The sequence below is a fragment of the Suillus subalutaceus genome (genome assembly GCF_016647625.1).
Source record: "Suillus subalutaceus strain FC151 chromosome Unknown DFJ58scaffold_12, whole genome shotgun sequence".
NCBI lineage: Eukaryota > Fungi > Basidiomycota > Agaricomycetes > Boletales > Suillaceae > Suillus > Suillus subalutaceus.
Window position 1 is genome coordinate 442,875 of NW_024540261.1, and position 18,452 is coordinate 461,326.

Consider the following 18,452-nt stretch of genomic DNA (forward strand, 5'->3'; position numbering starts at 1 on the left):
TTGGGAAGACTAGCATGAATAGAAGGGACGTCATGCATCAATACTCAAAACCTCATCCGCGACCATGTTTATCCCAACGATTGAAATCTTATCTTCTAGATTTCAGAGGCGCTTCATAACGACCATTCAGTCACTGTGTTACGCCCCTGCACTCGAAATAACTTCAAAGGCTGATAGTGTCCAGTTGTGCGGGTCGTTCTCTGGCTGGCCGGTAGTAAACATGACCGGTAGCGCATGGCGCCTGATCATACTATCATCATGATAGGCCCGCCTAGGGTGGAGTGTAGATCGAGAACCAAGCGACAGGCTATATCTTCTTCAGCATGTGTTGCGTGTTTCGCCGGTCTCGAAAAGGGGGTCGATAATGCTTTGGCTTTAAGGTTCAGACCGGGATAGCCTGGCTCACTATCAGGCAATGATATCATCCCCGTACTCTGCGCGAAGTCCTGAGACCCATTTTGGGTGGTTCAGCGAAGATGTACTATGTGATCCTTAACGACCATTCAATCGCATTCCATCAACGTGTCACGGAAGTCTTCTGCACGCTCAAAGACCCCAGTCATCGCGCGGAGGTATTTGACATCCTCACCGAGATCTCGGACTCACCTAAAGAAGATGCTCGTGTTTGGTCTTACGCTGGAGGATGAGAACGTAATCTTTCTTGTTGGTGGTTGGCGGAGTGTCGAGGTAGGCGTTGAGATTATCGCGATTTTGGACGTGCTGACGCTGGGACCGTACCTGTTCTGCACTACCTTGACCCCGTACAAATGAAAGATGAAAGTAGCAGTTGTCAGTTAAGGTGAGGTCGCATCCGAAGTAAGGATCGTATGTCAGAAGGCAATTCTTCGAGAGATTCACCAAGCGGAGTGAAGACATTTGTTGCGCGGTATCTGGTTCAAAAACTGCTGATAAATGGTCGGTACAGTGAGTACATAGCACATTTGACGTAAAAGTATATCATTACCTTTTGGAACAGTGACGACGAGCAAGGTGATCGGAGCAATGAGAATCTGGATGAATGCAATGTTGCCCTAGTTTGCAGTCCTGTGGTATATGCAAGAAAGGGAGCGGTTGTGAAAGCCAGTCATCTTGGCCTGCAAATATAACAAGTTGCACGATGAATCCGATCACCATGGCAGAGACTCGGAAGAGCCTGGGAACGTCTGAAATATGGGTTTATAAGGATGATCGATGTCGATGAGTGCTAGAACGCTGAGCGATTGCCGATGCTTCATGCAATTCACAGTGCCGCACACTAACTTCATGAACAACAATCTACTAAGACTTTATGGTGTTCAGAATCAAACGTTCATGGTTGAAGCTGAAGGTCACTATTGACATTAAACTTTGACCATGAACGTTGAACGTTTGATTCTCCGCCACTTCTGCCACTTGGCAAAACTATCAAAGCGCTACAGGGCTGTGCATACGACAGCATATCCACATCCCACTGTCTGTTGTCGTGTGAGGTTCGTTTCCATCATCCAGCAGCTACATCAATATTGATGCTTGCCAGGTGCTGGTGTGCATGTGCGCATGACGTCGACGAATTGGCTTGCATGTCGTGAGCAAGCTAGTAAGAAGTGGTGAGTTTCGCTTGTGAAGCTTTGAAGGGCCGCGATGCCACAACAAAGCCTGATGAGTGGCTGACTAAGCTACAGTGCTACCTGGCCGCTACTCTGCCTGGGTCCCCTACTTCAATGTGGGCAGCATGGGGAACAATAACAGATGAGAGGGTGATTGCAAGTGCCTTCAAAGGATTCAGGTAAGGAAGTGCGGTTGCTGGTGAAGAAGGTTAGTATTAGAACATCTTTCGCTGTGATCCCTGTCACGGACTCACGGTAGTTTGACATCCTGCCGGATTCTGTCAGCGGAGTTCTGCCATCTACCAGGCAGAACCAGTTCTGAACCAATCACGAGGTCAACAGGAGAGTTTAAATTTCAAAGCTGGATTTCGTCATGCTTCTGTTCGTAACCTCACTGGCATCGACGTCAGAACGAAGGTATTGTAGTTGAATCCATTTTCAAGAACAGAGACTCTTCTCCGACATGTTTTGATTCATCCTTGACAGGGCTCATGTACTGTGGCTATCGCTGCAGGCCTAGGATGCAGTTGTGCGCTCATCCCTGTAGCTGTGCCTTCACCGCGCCCACCACGCTTGGATCGACAAAACACCTTTTCCAGTGATAGAAACCATATCAAATCGATGAGGTCGGAATTTCACTACTACCTAAGCAAGTTGTAATGTCAGTCACCCGAAGAACAGGCGTCAGACGTGTGTGTTTCTGTTGGTTATATGCCACGTTGTCGTCTCACCTTGTGCCAGCTTTTTCGGAGAATGTCGCTCTGAGGCGTTTCACAAGGTAAGTTCGTGTCGGTCTCCAGTCCGTTCGTTGTCTCATCGTGTAAAGACGTTTTACCGGATTAGGCCACCAAGGCCTTCGAAACCGTAAATTTTCAGTACTTGTATTGGAAAGTGATTTTGTCAAGCGAGGTCATTACCAAACCAGCCGATGGTTGAATTCGAATACGCTCTTGAGCCTCAACAAGACATTTCTATTACCCCAAACTCCCAGGCTTCAAACCTTAACCCTCCAGCGCCAGTACCACCAGTTATGGAGACAGCTGTAACATCTCACTATGATATTATGGACACGGTAAGCAAGAAGCAGGCTTGATGCGCCCTTGCGGTCTGAGTCACCTCTGTTGTTGACTGTCAAATCTCTTGGGACGTGCTGCGGCTGCGTCAGAGCGTAGTAACCTGCCAGGACAATGAGCTTTCTAGGAGTGAATGAACACCGTTGATTTTTGGGGTTTGTCACTGGTACGAGACAAATATCATCGGCTTCAAGGCCGCTGTTCGGCAAGGTCCGAACCGAATTCAGACATACTGTCATATTACAGCTACGAGATATCTTCATATCGATAGACCATGACTTGATATCCTCAACGTTGTCCTTCTTCTGGGGTGGCGTGCTGTTATCATGAAAAGATCTATACGCAGGCGCAGGCGACAGGAGATGATGCGGGCGTCAATCGACGCTTGGCCAAAGCCATAACCGAAGCTCTTGTCGCCACGCAGGTCAGCGAGATGATCGATAATCATTCGATTCTCAGAGCCTCAGGCTGATGTCAAGGTTGTCGGCTGCCCTTATTGATCTCGGTAAGTTGCTATCTTTGTCACCTGCAGACATTCTTGTCGATAGTATCACTCTTATGGTACTTACTAAGGAAGTGCTGGCAGCGCTCTTGTGGGTCTTCCTTCGTCCGTCACGGATGCCGGTGATCGTACACAGAATCTCCATCTAGTCAATGAAGTTTTGAAGCTCTGCACATGATGCCGCTGAACCAATAAATGTTTTGGCTTTTCAGACTGGTGCCAGGTTTGCGTAATCCATATCTTGGCTCCAGTCGAGGAAATCTCCGGCGGAACCAGTTGGAATCTATGGTCCTATGGTTATCCACGTTCGTGCGTCACACATCCAAAAGGCCACTGGCCCTGAACCCTACCTCACGGCTAAACCCCCAAGTTGCCAACGTCATCCATGAACACGAAGAGTGGCTGATCGGATGGTTTATTCCCTTTGAAGACAGGCGAAAGTACGGAGAATTCTAAATTTCAGAAGGGCGAGCCGAGTGTTCAGGCTTATCCGTTCCTGACAAGAGCTTTCGTTGGATCGACACTGTTGCCAATCCGTCTCCTTGGCATCCCCGTTCACAAGCTGACAGAGCCCTGTAGTCTGGGATGGCGGACTGCCGCGGGTGCGATGGATATGGCTATGCTATGACTGCGGCTTTCGCTGTTGGCTATATCTGTGCCATTCTTCACACGTGCCAAGCTAAGAGTCAGCGGAACTGAAGCTGAAGAGCCGTCCGCAATCATGATATTGATGGGCCGTAACGAGACTTGCGCTAAAGATATCACGCACCAGAGTCCCGTTTGAAATTCATCGACCAAGGTATATATACGGAGGCACTGTTGTGAAGAGTATCTATTCCAAAAGCTTCACCCGCACTCAAGTTATGCCTATTCCAACGACTGAACTCGTCATTTTCGACACCACAGAGGCGGTTCGTAAAGACCGCTCAATTTTGAAACCTGCATTCGAGCTGGTTTCAAAGTTTAATGGTATCCAGATGTGCGCGTCGTTCTCCTGCTAGTATATATTACTTGTAATGCAGGCGCCCTGATCATACTATTATTGCAACAGGCCTTCCTACGTTGGAACACAGATCGAGAATCCTGCTAAAGGCTGTGTCTTCATGAGTATGTGATACATATTTCGGTAGTCTTGAAAGGAGTGGGCAATAATCCCCTGGCTTCAGACTGGGATAGCCTAGCGCACCATCAAGCGATGATGGCGTCCCCCTTGTATGCGACTCTGCTTGAACATTTGAAACCCGCATATGGGGGCTGGTCGAAGATGTACCATGTGATTTTCAATGCCAATCCCATCGCACTCCAGCAACCTGTCACGGAAGTCCTCCTCCTCACTATCGAGAACCCCAGTAATCGCACAGAAGTGTTTGACATCCTCACCAAGATCTCAGACTCAACTAAGAAGATGCTCGTGTTTGGTCCTTCGCTGGAAGATAAGAATGTGATTATTGTCGTTGGTGGTTGGAAGAGCGTTGAGGTATGCGTAGAGATTATCGCAATTTCGGACGTACTAACGGTGATGACTTCTAGGCTCATTGGCAAATGGTCGCTAAGCCTGAGCCGAAAGCTGCGCTTGAACGGCTGTACGCTCTTGCCAACAAGGACCATCTGTTCCACAGCGCCTTGACCTCCTTCACGGGGAAGTAGCGGTTGTCTGTTAAGGATACTGAGGTCGAATTAAAAGCACGCAATTGTACATAGTTTCTGTATCACAAAGTCTTCGTGACGGAACGCTGTGAGGGAAGGTAAAACAACACCTTGCAAGGCATGTCCTGACTGTTCATCAGCTGACAGGGCTTCGGTCAGCTGCCAGTGAGCCAACTTGGTTTTCATTGATCGCATGATCTCTGACATCATCAAGGACCCACGTTCTGTAATTCGTATCTCTGTCTGAGTAAAATAGTCAGGGGTTTTCGTTACGTTAACGATAAGATTGTTTGGAATTGCTTACTTTGTAGTGGTAAGTAGCTCCGCGTTGTATTCAGACCTTCATCGATATCTATCATCATCGATGTCAGATCTAGTATTAAAGCTTAAAGTGCTGGGCCCTCTGGCCCTCGTAATAGGCCAGGCTACTGCCAGCCAGTCTAGGTTGTATGTGGGGCAAAAATTCAGAGCGCACTATCCAAATTTAAACCCAGTTTTCAAGTTATGGTTTACTGGTACAGTCCGTCTATCGTTAGACCGGTCACGAGTCCAGTCAACGTCTCACCCCTGTCACTGGCAGGTCGTCTGACATTAATGTTGCAAATTCCGTAAAGTATCTACACACATACTTGCAATGTACCGAGCCAAATTAATAACTGTGTACGCACGCACTACATGTTCTCAAAATCAGTCCTCCAAGTTAAATTTAAAGCTGTAGGTAGGAGCAATCGGCAGTCCACACGAGACTTGGAAATTCGAGGCTCGGTTAACGGGGGATATTACATAAGGGGCACTTCCCAAAACTTCCCAAGCCAACCACGTCTACTAGTATCCCAACGACTGAAATCATTATCTTCGACACTTAAGAGGAGTTTCGAAAGGACGTTTGAATTCGCCCTGCATTCGACATAGTTTCAAAGGCTGATAGTGTCCAGATGTGTGTATGATTCTCTTACTGGTAGATATTATTGGTAGCATTCAAGACTGCTTGATCATACTGTTATCGCAACAGGCCCGTCTTTCTCAGTACATGCGTGTTATACATCTTGCTAGTCTTTGAACGGGGGCCCGTTATGCCCGGGCTTTAGACTGGGATACCCTACCGCACCATGCCACATCAGGCGTTGATGGCTTCCCCCTCGTACCAGGCACGGTCCTCTGCTTGAAGTTCTGAAACCCGCCTTTGGGGGCCCGCCGAAGATGTATCATGTCATTTTCAACGACCATCCTATCGCATTTTAGCAGCCTGTCACAGAGGTCCTCCTCATTACCCTCAAAGCTCCCAGTCATCGCGCAGAGGTGTTCGACATCCTCAGTAGGATCTCAGACTTAACCAAGAAGATACTTGTGTTTGGATCTACACTCGAGGATGAGAATGCGCTTATTCTTGTTGGCGGCTGGGCGAGCGTTGAGGTAGACGTTGATATTATCATGATTTTGCACATACTGATGCTGTTATGGACTTCTAGGTTCACTGGGAGATGGTTGCCAATCCTGAGCCGCAAGCAGCGATGAAATGGCTATTCGTTCTTGCTAACAAGGACCATCTGTTCCATGCTGCCTTGAGCTCATACGCAGAAATCTAGCGGTCGGCAGTTACGGTTAACTAAGGTCGAAACCAAAGCTCTGCATCGCAAAGTCCACATGACGGATTTCCAGAGGGGAAATGTGAAGCATCGAAGACACGCCCTGGCTGTTTATTGGTCGGGGTTGCCAGTAATCAACTCCGGATCCGCTGTGCTGACGCACTTAACTCGTCATTTTTATCGATAGTTCTTGCACCATCGAAGCATATTCTAGCCTCTGGGACATCCAAGGCACAAGTCGAGCTCGTACCCATCGCAATCCGCCTGAATGGAATAACCAGACAGGGGGCACTCACCAATGATAAGACACCGCAGCACGTTGCTTGTTAAGTTAGCTCTAGCGATAACTCTAAATGACAAATGAGCCAGGCGTTGCACCGTGCGCGACGGACCGGAACCTCATGACCAACCAATGTCCTGGAGCTCCCATGCGTTAAGTGGCGGTCCTATGACGCGAAAAACTACCGTATGCCTCCTGCGACGCCCAGTACAAATGTTGGCTGGGTGATCCTGGAAGCTTCCAGATGGAACGAACTGCAGTAACACAATGTTTCGTGCCAGTGTTTTCGACGATTCGATTTCAGCGACAGCGACATAATAAGTTACTTACGAACCCAAAAACGTTACTGCGATATCTAAGCAACGTTTAGATCGAGCTGTTATAGAGCTGGGACAAACACATTTATTAGAACTTGCCTAAAATTTGATCAACTTAATCCAGATTGTCACGCACTAGCAGGGGTTCGTGGGTAGTAACTGAATTACATAAATTTGGCTGGCCACCAACTTGAACTTGCTCGACCACCAAACTTATCTCCACGACTTGCAAACCTTGGCATGTGGACACAAAACTTTAGCTCAAGTACCCGTATCGTGACTTGATCCACATGATATCCGTGCCTTTTGGTTCAGATATGTGGTGGGAAAATAGTGGTTGGTTGATTCACGGGAGCATCGGAAAAGGAGTCCGAGTCGATCACTAGCGTTGAGTCTGCAGACACTGGACATCGAAAATAACTTCCTGGGCGACATCTGCAAGAGACTGCGATGAGGCATCCGCACCTTCATGGAAGGGCCCAGCAGGGTGGCCTAGCGGTGCAAGTTGTTTATTTCACGTGAGTCATGAAGGTAGTCTCTCCCCAAGGCAGACCGTTACAGAAGGAAGACGGTTGTTCCTTCTTACATACGTGAAGACATCTCTACTGCACACCCTACCTCTGGAAGGATAAACCCGTCTAATGAATAGTGTCGCAGTTAAGATTCGAGGTTTGTAACTTGAACGGTGTGGCAGACTAGCACTAACGAGATTCTGAATCCGGCAAATGATCAGCAGAAACACACAAGGAAAGAGATGTATAGTCTCGTCTGCAAGCTACTCACGGTCATCTATGTTCAAAAATCTCGAGCATCTAGATTTAACGTTATCTGTCTCTGAGTTACTCGTACATCTGATGGTATCCATAGCATTTGCCAGGGGTCCTAAACCAGGATAGTTGCGCTGACCTCTTGGGCCACTCATTCCAACCTTTCATTGGGTCATAGGTCACCTAGAGACAGGGGCGTGGCAGCTGTGACAGTGGCATGACAGTGGCACTCTACCTCATGAGTGAGTCATACATGCCCACGGTATACACGCCTGTTATCATTCAGAAGCGTGCCCATAGTCGACCGTATACATGGAAAAGATTCGATATGTTGCCTTCGCTGCTCCTCGGCCATGGGAGTCTCCTGCATTTAATTTTTTACTGTGGTAATTCATTCTTCCCTGCAGTGTCCCTTGCATCACCTTTTGTCGGGTATGGGTTTACTAATCGAATACTACTCAACAGTCTGGCAACCGTACTGCAACCGCCTTGTCTCACCCCTATCATCATCGCCTTTGTAAGCATTCTGTCTCTTGAGTTAAAACCTCCCGGGCCTGTGGAAGCTTATGCCTGAGAGTTTAGATAAACATTTTGATGAACTTGCTCACCAATCTTAATCACTTGATGTGCGTCCACGTGACATACAATTGGAGTGTGTCGGACAACAAATCATTTAGACACAGACAAAGCCTTAGGGCTAACTGTCAAGGTGCATTCAGTGATGCACGGCAGCGGTCGCTCGGAAGGGGGTCTTGGCCAGTAACTGCGAAAGGATGATTTGTTTTACCTTCTAATTCAAAGGACCTGTGCTGACATCTTCAAGTAAGCGAGCACTCCTGCTTCCAATTCAGGAGACAGAATACGCGAGGGAAGAAAGACGTCTATCAATCAACGAAGACAGGCGCGAAACTCCTGATGGTTGGATGGATACGAAATAGGTACGTTCTCGTTCTTAGCAGCCTATATCAAGAGTTCACTCACATCAATCATCACACTTTCGGCCCCCTCTATCATCCCCGCTCTATCACCCCCAAGTCTTACTCCTTGAGTGATACGATGAACGTACCAGAACCTAAAATAGTCAGTGATGTGGGACCCGGTCAAAATGAGGCTATATACTGACCTTCTGAATGTCTCAGGGCGGTTCGGCCCATCAGCCGGATCATCTATACAAAGGAAGGCGAGCTTCACTGCCCCTCAACATCGTAGTTGTAGGATGTGGTCTGGGAGGTCTCGCTGCTGCATACTGCCTCGCACAGGCAGGCCACAAAATCACCATCCTTGAAGCAGCGTCAACCATCAGTGAGGTGGGCGCTGGCGTTCAAGCCAGTCCCAACATCTCGCGTCTCTTGACGCGTTGGGGTCTTGGCCCACATCTCGAGGAACATGGTGTCAAAATTCAGGGTATGAGCCTTAAACGATGTGAGTTACGTCGAAGTGTTCTGGCGCTCTTGCTTGATGACAATCTCCAGGGACCAACGATGAGGTCATAGGGTGGACGCCCCTCGGGGATGTGATGAATAAGGAATACGGTTCCCCTTTCTACTTCTTACACGTTAGTCCTCTCCTTATTGCACCTATTATTTCTGACGAGGCTAAAACAGCGAGCTGATTTATACCGTATGCTCTATGAAATCACTGAGCCATACTGTAACATCCGTGTTAATAGTCGCGTTGTATCCGTGGACCCATCGAAACCTAGTGTGACTCTTGCTTCTGGGGAGGTCGTATCTGCTGACCTACTCATTGGCGCCGACGGAATCAAAAGTGTTACTCGGGAGTATGTTGTCGGCGGGCCCGATAAACCCAGGGCTACTGGAGATGCTGCTTACAGAGCCATCATCCCGGCTGAGAAACTCCTACAGGACGATGAGCTGAAACCATTAGTGGAGAGAATGGAATCGAATATATGGATGGGCCCCGGAGGTCACATCATCGGCTATGCTATTGTAAGCCGACTTTCGGTCAACATGGTCAACATCGGGAGCTGATGGGAGAGTTGGACAGCGTGCCAAGAAAGATTTTAACCTCGTCATGATGCACCCTGAAGAAGCTGAAGGGGGCGTGGAATCATGGACTACTGAAGGTAACATGGACAAAATGAAGGAGTACTACAAGGGATGGAGCACCACGTTAGTGACTCCATTTTGATCTCCACCTTGTGCTCAAGCTAACTGGTGGCGCGGGACCCAGTGTTCAAAAGCTTCTGGCGCTTGTTCCGTCAACGCTCGATTGGAAGTTGATGGACCGAGACCCACTGCCTTCGTGGATTCACAAGGATGGCAAGTTGGCCTTGTTGGGCGACTCATGCCACCCCATGCTGGTTTGTGTGAATTCTCGATCAGATAGCGCATACTGAATGTCATATCCCCCTAGCCGTACCGCGCGCAAGGGTTAGCTATGGCGGTAAGGGGGAGGGTTGACAGTAAACCGAGTGCTGACATCAGAGTTCTCTAGATTGAAGATGCTGCTGTTCTAGGCAACATATTCTCGCATTGCTCGGATCGCTCGCAGATATTGCCTCTCCTCTATGCTTACCAGTCTCTCCGGTACGACCGTGCTACCGCGACACAGACGTCTTCAAGTCTAAACCGGTACATATTTCACAAACCTGACGGGCCGGAGCAAGAGGAGCGTGATCGCGAAATGCGCGCAGCCATGGAAGACTCATTGCGCGTTGCGCGCGGCGAGAAGAGCACGCGTGTACTTACAGGCAATGCAAATCAGTGGGCTGATAAAAAGAAGAGCGACATCCAATATGGATACGATGCGGATGAGGAGGCAGAAAAGTGGTGGCTCGCGAATGGGAACAGGCTTATGACCCTCGTTCCTTCGATTGGACTCAAGCCAAGTGTTGTGCATTCTATAAATCGCGATCACTAACTCCATAGGAGTCTTTTAGTTATTTATATTCTAGACTATTGGCTGATACACGAGTATCGAGTGTGTGGTGGCCGTTTAGCTCAGCAGTCCTAGTACTGTACCTATTGAGCAGCCGGCCTGTAACGGTTTGAATTTTTACAATAATCCGTCAGGATGTTCCCATCGTTGCACTGACTTTCTGCAGCGTTTAGAATCCTGGATTTTGATTCAAACCTCGAAGGTCGGAGTGTCGTCTCGTACCTTGTCGCACTCTAGGAATGCTTTCCAAACTGCAGCCCAATTGTGTCTAGATTCTAATATACAGCGTTGAGGTGTCAAAAGGCATGTAAGGTAAGCGACGGTTACAACATAGTTACGGAGTTTGACTCGGAAAATTAAGCTCGAAATTTAGAACATGTTTTGAACACCGCAGGGGCCCCCCTTCTAGATATGAACTGGGTGTATTCGACATGCGAACTTACAAAACACTGACGTTTGACATCGGCACGAGGACTTTAGAACATAAAATTATATTTAGAACGACGTCAATCCAGTTTCAAGACTGAAATTGCAACAAGACATGGGAAATGTCACTAATGAGAATGAGCGTATTTCAATAGACAGGCTCTGAGAAATAAATATAACTTTCACAAAGAGGGTTGGATTTACCAGTAGTCGGAAGATGCTTGAGCACCGTGGCATTCCTTTCTTTGGAGAGGTTGTCCGATGAAGAGCTACCGCCAAATTTACATCATCAGAACGCTTAGACAATACATGTTTAACGACAGTCGTAACACAATCAACTCGCGAAGGTGGTCTCACTTGGTCAGATGAGATTGTTACTGCATTGAGTGATAAACGAGAATAACTTACAGTGAATAAACAGTGAACAAGCTCGATGGAATCAACACGCGTTCTCGTTGACTCGTCTTCTCGAACGCCCGCAAGTTATGGATGATAACTGTAAAACTTTCCGAGGAAAAGCTGAAGCCATCGCGGAGCGCGAAGGTGAATTCCTTTTCATGGACAGAGTATCACAAAAAAGGAGGTTTCGGCGCAATGACTGGGCCTAGTCAAGATGGACCTCTGAGGATCTATACACCGCAAAAAAGTTGTTAGTAGGTTTCGAACCAACTCCAGGAGAAACAGATTTTGACTCTGTTGGGTAACCACTTGGCTAAGACCAGTTAGATGGGCCTCTGAGGAAACCATCCATGAGTCAATGTCAAGGTGCGTTCCGATGGAAAAAGACCTCTCACACGGCAGGTTTCGAATCTGCAGAGTTGAAATGAAACAGATTTTGATTCTGTTGCGGTAACCACTTAGCGAAGACCAGTTAAGATGAACACCCGAGGAAGCCATCCATGAGTGAATGTCGAAGTGTGTTCCGATAGGGAAAAAAACCTTGACGTCACGACTCACCTGGCTATAAGACCAGTTAAAGATGGACTTCCAAAGAAATCATTGATGAGTGAATCTTCAAGGCGTAATCAATAGCAAAAAAACTATATCGTCGGCAGGTTTCGAATCTGTGCTGACACAGTCCAAGGGACGGATTTAGATTCTGTTGTGGTAACCACTTCAACTAAGGTGAAGTTGAGATGTGGAACCTCCGAGGAAATCATCCATGAGCGAATCTTTAAGGCATGTTTATGATAGACAAAAAACCTGTGGTTCGGCAAGTTTCGAACCTGCATAGTCCAAGGGTGACAGATTTTGATTCTGTTGGGATAACCACTTGGCTCAGACCATTTGGATGAACCTGCGACGAAACCATCCGTGAATCAATGTCAAGGTGTGTTCCGATGGAAAAAGAGCCGTCACATGGCAGGTTTCGAACCTGCAGAGTTGAAGTGAAACAGATTTTGATTCTGTTGCAGTAACCACTTAGCAAAGACTAGTCAAGATGAACATCCGTCGAACCCATCCATGAGCGAATGTCGAAGTGTGTTCCGATAGCGAAAAAAAAAACTAGTCGTCACCTAGCTATAAGACCAGTTAAAGATGGACCTGCAAAGAAACCGTCCGTGAGTGAATCTTCAAGGCGTGTCGGATAGAAAAAAACCTTATCGTCGGCAAGTTTCGAACCTGCGCTGACACAGTCCAAGGGACAGATTTAGATTCTGTTGTGATGACCACTTCGGCCAAGGTGAAGTTGAGATGTGGAACCTCCGAGGAAATCATCCATGAGCGAACCTTTAAGGCATGTTTATGATAGACAAAAAACCTGTTGTTCGGCAGGTTTCGAACCTGCATAGGCCAAGAGAAACAGATTTTGATGCTGCTGGGATAACCGCTTGGCTCAGACCCTTTAGATAAACCTCTGACGAAACCATCCATGAGTCAATGTCAAGTCGTGTTCCGATGGAAAACGACCTGTCACATGGCAGGTTTCGAACCTGCAGAAGTGACACAGATTTTGATTCTGTTGCGGTAACCACTTAGCAAAGACCAGTTAACGTGAACATCCGACGAACCCATCCATGAGCGAATGTCGAAGTGTGTTCCGATAGGGAAAAAAAACCTTGTCGTCGGCATTGACAGGTTTTGTTTCTGTTGTGGAAACCGGCTATAATACCAGTTAAGATGGTCCTCCAAATAAATCGTGCATGAGTGCTTCTTCAAGGCGTGTTCGATAGAAAAAAAACCTTAACGTCGGCAAGTTTCGAACCTGCGCTGAGACACTCCAAGAGACAGATTTAGATTCTGTTGTGGTCACCACTTCGGCCAATGTGAAGTCGAGATGTTTAACCTCTGAGGAAATCATGGGCGAATCCTTAAGGCATATTTCTGATAGACAAAAAAACCTGTTGTTCGGCAAATTTCGAGCCTTGAACACCTGACGAAGCCATCCATGAGTGAATGTCGGAGGGTGTTCCGATAGGGAAAAAAGCCTTGTCGTCGGCAGGTTTAACCGTTTGACAGATTTTGATTCTGTTGTGGAAATCACCTGGCTAGAAGACCAGTTAAGATGAACCTCCAAAGAAATCATTCATGAGTGATTCTTCAAGACGTGTTGGATAGAAAAAAAACCTTATCCTCGGCAGAGTTTCGAACCCGCGCTGGTACGTACAGTCCAAGAGACAGATTTAGATTCTGTTGTGATAACCACTTGGCTCAGACCATTTAGACGAACCTTCGACGAAACCATCCATGAGCGAATGTCAAGGTGTGCTCTGAGAGAAAAAAGCTATCGTCGGCAAGTTTCGAACCTGCATAAGTCCAAGAGAAACAGATTTTTATTCTGTTGTGATAACCACTTTGGCTCAGACCATTTAGACGAACCTTCGACGAAACCATCCATGAGCGAATGTCAAGGTGTGCTCTGAGAGAAAAAACCTATCGTCGGCAGGTTTCGAACCTGTCGCAGTCTAAGAGAAACGGATTTCAATTCCGTTGTGGTAACCACTTTGGCTAGGATGCTTCGCATGTTGATGATGAACCTCCGAAGAAAAGGCCGTCCACGAGTGAATGTCAAGGTGTGATAAAATTTGTCGGCAGCCTGCAGGTTTTTACCCAAGATCTCTAATTTGTTCTGGTGGCAGTTAGTTATGACTACTACTTGAAGGAAGGACCCATCTATGAGTGGATTTTCAAAAGTGGTAAAATGAAAAACATTGTTGAGCAGGTTTCGGACCTGCAACAGATTTCTGTGCTGTCACGCTTACCACTTTGCTAAGACTGATCAAGATGGGCAGTGTTTGCTGTACTTACGAGTCGATGCATTGACAATAGGAGATTTGTCAACGCAAAATGACATGGTTCGATAGACAGAAAACATGCGAGTCAGGGGCTGGCGCCGTTATGTAGCTGATAGCTAATAATTCTCACAGGGTCAAAAGGAACGTACGGCAACAATTATGGGCTGATATTAATATTGACCTCGTGTATGTAGGTACATATGCCCTTCGACCAGACATCAAAGGAGCACAAGAGCCGTGTCTATGGTCACAACTTATATTTGTCCATGTCAAGCTAGCTCCGCGTTGTGCACAGCAAGGTTTAGTTCAACGTCCGACATTATCTAAGCTCACCATGTGTAAAGGGAGATAGATTGGACAGGACTTGTTCTCAGTTGAGGTCAGTGACGGGTCTTTCAGTGCTTTCATGGCTGCATAGTATTACGACATGCGACATGAACGTTTAACCCAACACCAATGTAGAGTCAATTCGGATCCTGATAACAAATCATTTGAAATTTGATAAAGCTGTGTCAAGGTAGACTTTTATCACGGCAGCGGCGACCTTGAACTTCAACTTAAAGGAAGCCGGGCCAGCGACTGTGAAAGCCTAGTAAGTCTCTGCCTTTAATTCAAAGAATCAATGCTTAGATCTTCCAATAAGACAGCACTCCTGCTTCCAATTCAAGAAGCAGAATCTACTGTCAAGGGAAGAGAAACGACTAACCAGCGAAGACTGGCGCGAATTGAATCGATATGACCTGATTGAGTATTTTAATAGTCTACTGAGGGGAACCGACTCGGTGACGATATAGGGCTAAATAGTATATCCTCCTTCACAGCCTATATCAGTCTTCCACCCACACATTTCAGCCCCCCTCTATCATCCCTAATCCTCAAGTCCTTGTGTGATATGGAATCTCAAACAGTCAGTGACAATGCAGGACCGATCAACACAAGGCCATGTACTGACCTTCTGAATGTCTCAGCCTGAACATCTGTACAAAGGAAGGCGAGCTTCCCTACCCCTCGACATCGTAGTCATAGGATGCGGTCTAGGAGGTCTCGCCGCTGCATACTGCCTCGCACATGCAGGTCACAAAGTCACCATCCTTGAAGCAGCGCCCGCCATCGGTGATGTAGGCGCTGGTATTCAAGCCAGCCCTAACGTCTCCCGTCTCTTAAAGCGTTGGGGTCTCGGCCCACAGCTCGAGGAACTTGGCGTCAAACCACAGAATTTGAGCATTAGACGGTGTGAGTTACGATTAAATATCCTGGCGTTCTTGATTGACGTTAATCTCCAGGGAAGAACGACGAGGTCGTAGGGTTCACACTATTTGGGGAGGCGTTCGTTAATGCCTACGGTTCCCCTTATTACCACATACACGTTGAGTCCCTCTCCCTGATGCACCGATTTTGCCTGACCAAGTTAAATCAGCGAGCTGATTTTCACCGTATGCTCTATGTGGCAGCTGAGCCACACTGTAACATACGCGTTGATTGTCGTGTCGTGTCTGTGGACCCGTCACAACCTAGTGTGACTCTTGCATCTGGGGAGGTCGTATTTGCTGACCTACTCATTGGCGCCGATGGACTCAAAAGTATTACTCGGGAATATGTTGTCGGTGGACCCGATGAACCCAGGGCTACTGGAGACGCCGCTTACAGAGCCCTCATCCCGACCGAGAAACTCCTGGAGGATGATGACCTGAAATCACTGGTGGAGAATACTGAATCAATCATATGGATGGGCCCTAGAGGTCATATCGTCGGCTATAACATTGTAAGCAGTTCGGTCAAACATAGTCACCGATAGGAGCTAATGCGAGAGCTGCACAGCGTGCCAAGAAAGAATATAACCTCGTCATGATGCACCCTGATGAAGCTGAAGAGGGCCTGGAATCGTGGACTGCTAAAGGTAATGTGGAAAGAATGAAAGAGAGCTACAAAGGGTGGAACATTGTGTTAGTGACTCCATTTCGTTGCACCCGTTGTACCCATGCTAACTGGTGACACGCAGTATTCAAAAGCTTCTGGCGCTTGTTCCGTCAACGCTCGATTGGAAATTGATGGACCGAGACCCACTGCCTTCCTGGATTCACAAGGATGGTAAATTGGCCTTGTTGGGCGACTCATGCCACCCAATGCTGGTTTGTGTGAATTCTCCATTAAAATAGCGCATACTGAGTGTCATATCCCCCTAGCCGTACCGCGCGCAAGGGTCTGCCATGGCGGTAAGGAGGAGTGTCAACAGTAAAACGAGTGCTGACCTCAGAGTTATCTAGATTGAAGACGCTGCTGTCCTAGGCAACATATTCTCACACTGCTCGGATCGTTCGCAGATTACGCCGCTGCTCTATGCCTACCAAACTCTTCGGTACGACCGTGCTACAGCGACACAGAGGTCCTCAAGTCTGAACCGGGACATATTCCATCTCCTCGACGGGCCAGAGCAAGAGGCTCGTGATGGTGAGATGCGCGCGGCCATGGAGGACGCACTGCGCGTCGCCCGCGGCGAGAAGAGCACCTACGTGCTAGCAGGCAATGCGAACCAGTGGGCTGATAAGACGAAGAGCGATATCCAATATGGTTACGATGCGGATGAGGAGACAGAAAAGTGGTGGCTTGCGAACGGACATAACCTGATGAGCTTCGTCCCTACATCCGAGGCGGCGGTGAATTCAACAACTTGTGGCTGCTGCGCGTAAGTTCTGTAACTTGTACTAGAAGTGTGCATGTGTAATTAGAGAATGTGTTCACGGTGTCATATTAGATGTATAAATACCTTTTGCTACCCTGACATTGTGTTCGATGGCCTCTGGTTTGACGACGACGTTAGTGAAGGATGATCCTAATGTTCGAGCACCTGTACACCGATGCGTGGGAACCCTTTGGTATGACGTATGTGTGATGGGTCTGTACCTGTCTGCGTCGTCTCTACCTGAGTTTCTCTATAGGTATCCTTATTTTATTGATTGAACTTCATATTCAGAACATCTGTGTTTCTCTCAAAGTACCCCATAGCCAGCACGTCTCCTTGAATCTTCGATGCTGCAGATTGCCCGCCTCACAGCATCCTTCAAGATATCCTCTATTCTATAATACTTTGTAGCACCCGCGATATGAATCTGCATATGCAATACCCGAAAATGTTTGTTGTCGGTCCGAGTCATGAATGTCAACGATCGCTTGCCTGGACCTCCCACAGTAACGGCTGTCATGGTGTCGTATCTTTAATATTGTTCAAGAGGCTACTCAACAAGGTGCTCCTCCCAACTGCTGCCTCATGCATTACGTCCAGACTCGATGGTTTTCTTACACGGGTGCTTGCTATGCATAAAATTTGTTCTGTGTGATGTTGCACTGCGAGTTGGAACTAGGAGATCACATGGGCAAAATAAGGTACGCAGCGTCAATGTAATCATGCACATGTCTGATTTAACTTTTAAACGCACAGAGCTTGCAAGCATGTCGGATGATATCCTCTTCGAGTCTCTTGATGGCGCCTGTCCCACCTGCTTGCACAAGAACATGGGGCACCTTTGCTTGTATGGCCCTGAGGTGGCCACTAATCTACATACTCCTATCATCAGCGCATCTCTTCCTATCGCCTCTAAAGCCACATCTTTAATGTGCACTATACCTATTTCATGCAGGAGTGACTGTTTTGGGTGATGTTTATCTGTCAGATTCTCGCTCACGAGTTTGGTGTGCTCGTTACCGAACATCCATCTATCACAGGAAATTGTCTCACTCTGTCAAGCTCAAATCAGCCCGTATAGAACCGAAACAGAATACGCTGGCATTTGATATACTGTTTGCTGCCAATCCGAGTATCATTGTTTCATTTCTTGAAATCAGGGACTGGTACTTGCCCGGGCCAGCGCCGCTACTATCTTCGTTAGAGCCATGTGAGCAGAGTCACCGGATCATACATAACCGCATGTTCATTCTGAGGCCTTGGTAACAGAGTTAAATTGAGACCCACAAGCTCGTAAAGCACCTGAACCGCCTGTTCATTCTGAGGCCTTGGTAACAGAGTTAAATTGAGACGCACAAGCTCGCAAAGCACCTGAAGTGAGGGTGTTTGAAACTTTGTTTCCAAGATTAATGTAATGTGTCAGAATGTTGCATATGAAAGAGAAACCGCAG

The 18,452-nt window shown here is 47.5% G+C and overlaps 3 protein-coding genes across 3 annotated transcripts; all 3 read left to right on the forward strand.

Moving 5' to 3' along the window:
- Positions 1-4,008: 4,008 nt before the first annotated feature.
- Positions 4,009-4,887, forward strand: DFJ58DRAFT_697770 (uncharacterized protein). Its single transcript, XM_041383509.1, has 4 exons — positions 4,009-4,140; positions 4,213-4,268; positions 4,328-4,638; positions 4,692-4,887. Exons 1-4 carry the CDS (start codon positions 4,025-4,027, stop codon positions 4,806-4,808), a joined length of 600 nt encoding a protein of 199 aa, XP_041248660.1. The 5' UTR covers positions 4,009-4,024; the 3' UTR covers positions 4,809-4,887.
- A 3,927-nt stretch (positions 4,888-8,814) lies between these two features.
- DFJ58DRAFT_855860 (uncharacterized protein) lies at positions 8,815-10,748 on the forward strand (the record flags this gene model as incomplete). The annotated part of the gene is made up of 8 exons (XM_041393912.1): positions 8,815-8,838; positions 8,898-9,180; positions 9,231-9,313; positions 9,363-9,707; positions 9,766-9,890; positions 9,952-10,081; positions 10,135-10,164; positions 10,216-10,748. The coding sequence occupies 8 exons, from the start codon at positions 8,815-8,817 to the stop codon at positions 10,639-10,641; spliced, it is 1,446 nt and encodes a 481-aa protein (XP_041248661.1). The 3' UTR covers positions 10,642-10,748.
- A 4,457-nt stretch (positions 10,749-15,205) lies between these two features.
- DFJ58DRAFT_766301 (uncharacterized protein) lies at positions 15,206-17,100 on the forward strand. Its single transcript, XM_041388786.1, has 7 exons — positions 15,206-15,554; positions 15,605-15,687; positions 15,739-16,083; positions 16,140-16,264; positions 16,321-16,450; positions 16,505-16,534; positions 16,586-17,100. Exons 1-7 carry the CDS (start codon positions 15,281-15,283, stop codon positions 17,006-17,008), a joined length of 1,410 nt encoding a protein of 469 aa, XP_041248662.1. The 5' UTR covers positions 15,206-15,280; the 3' UTR covers positions 17,009-17,100.
- The last annotated feature ends 1,352 nt before the right edge of the window (positions 17,101-18,452 follow it).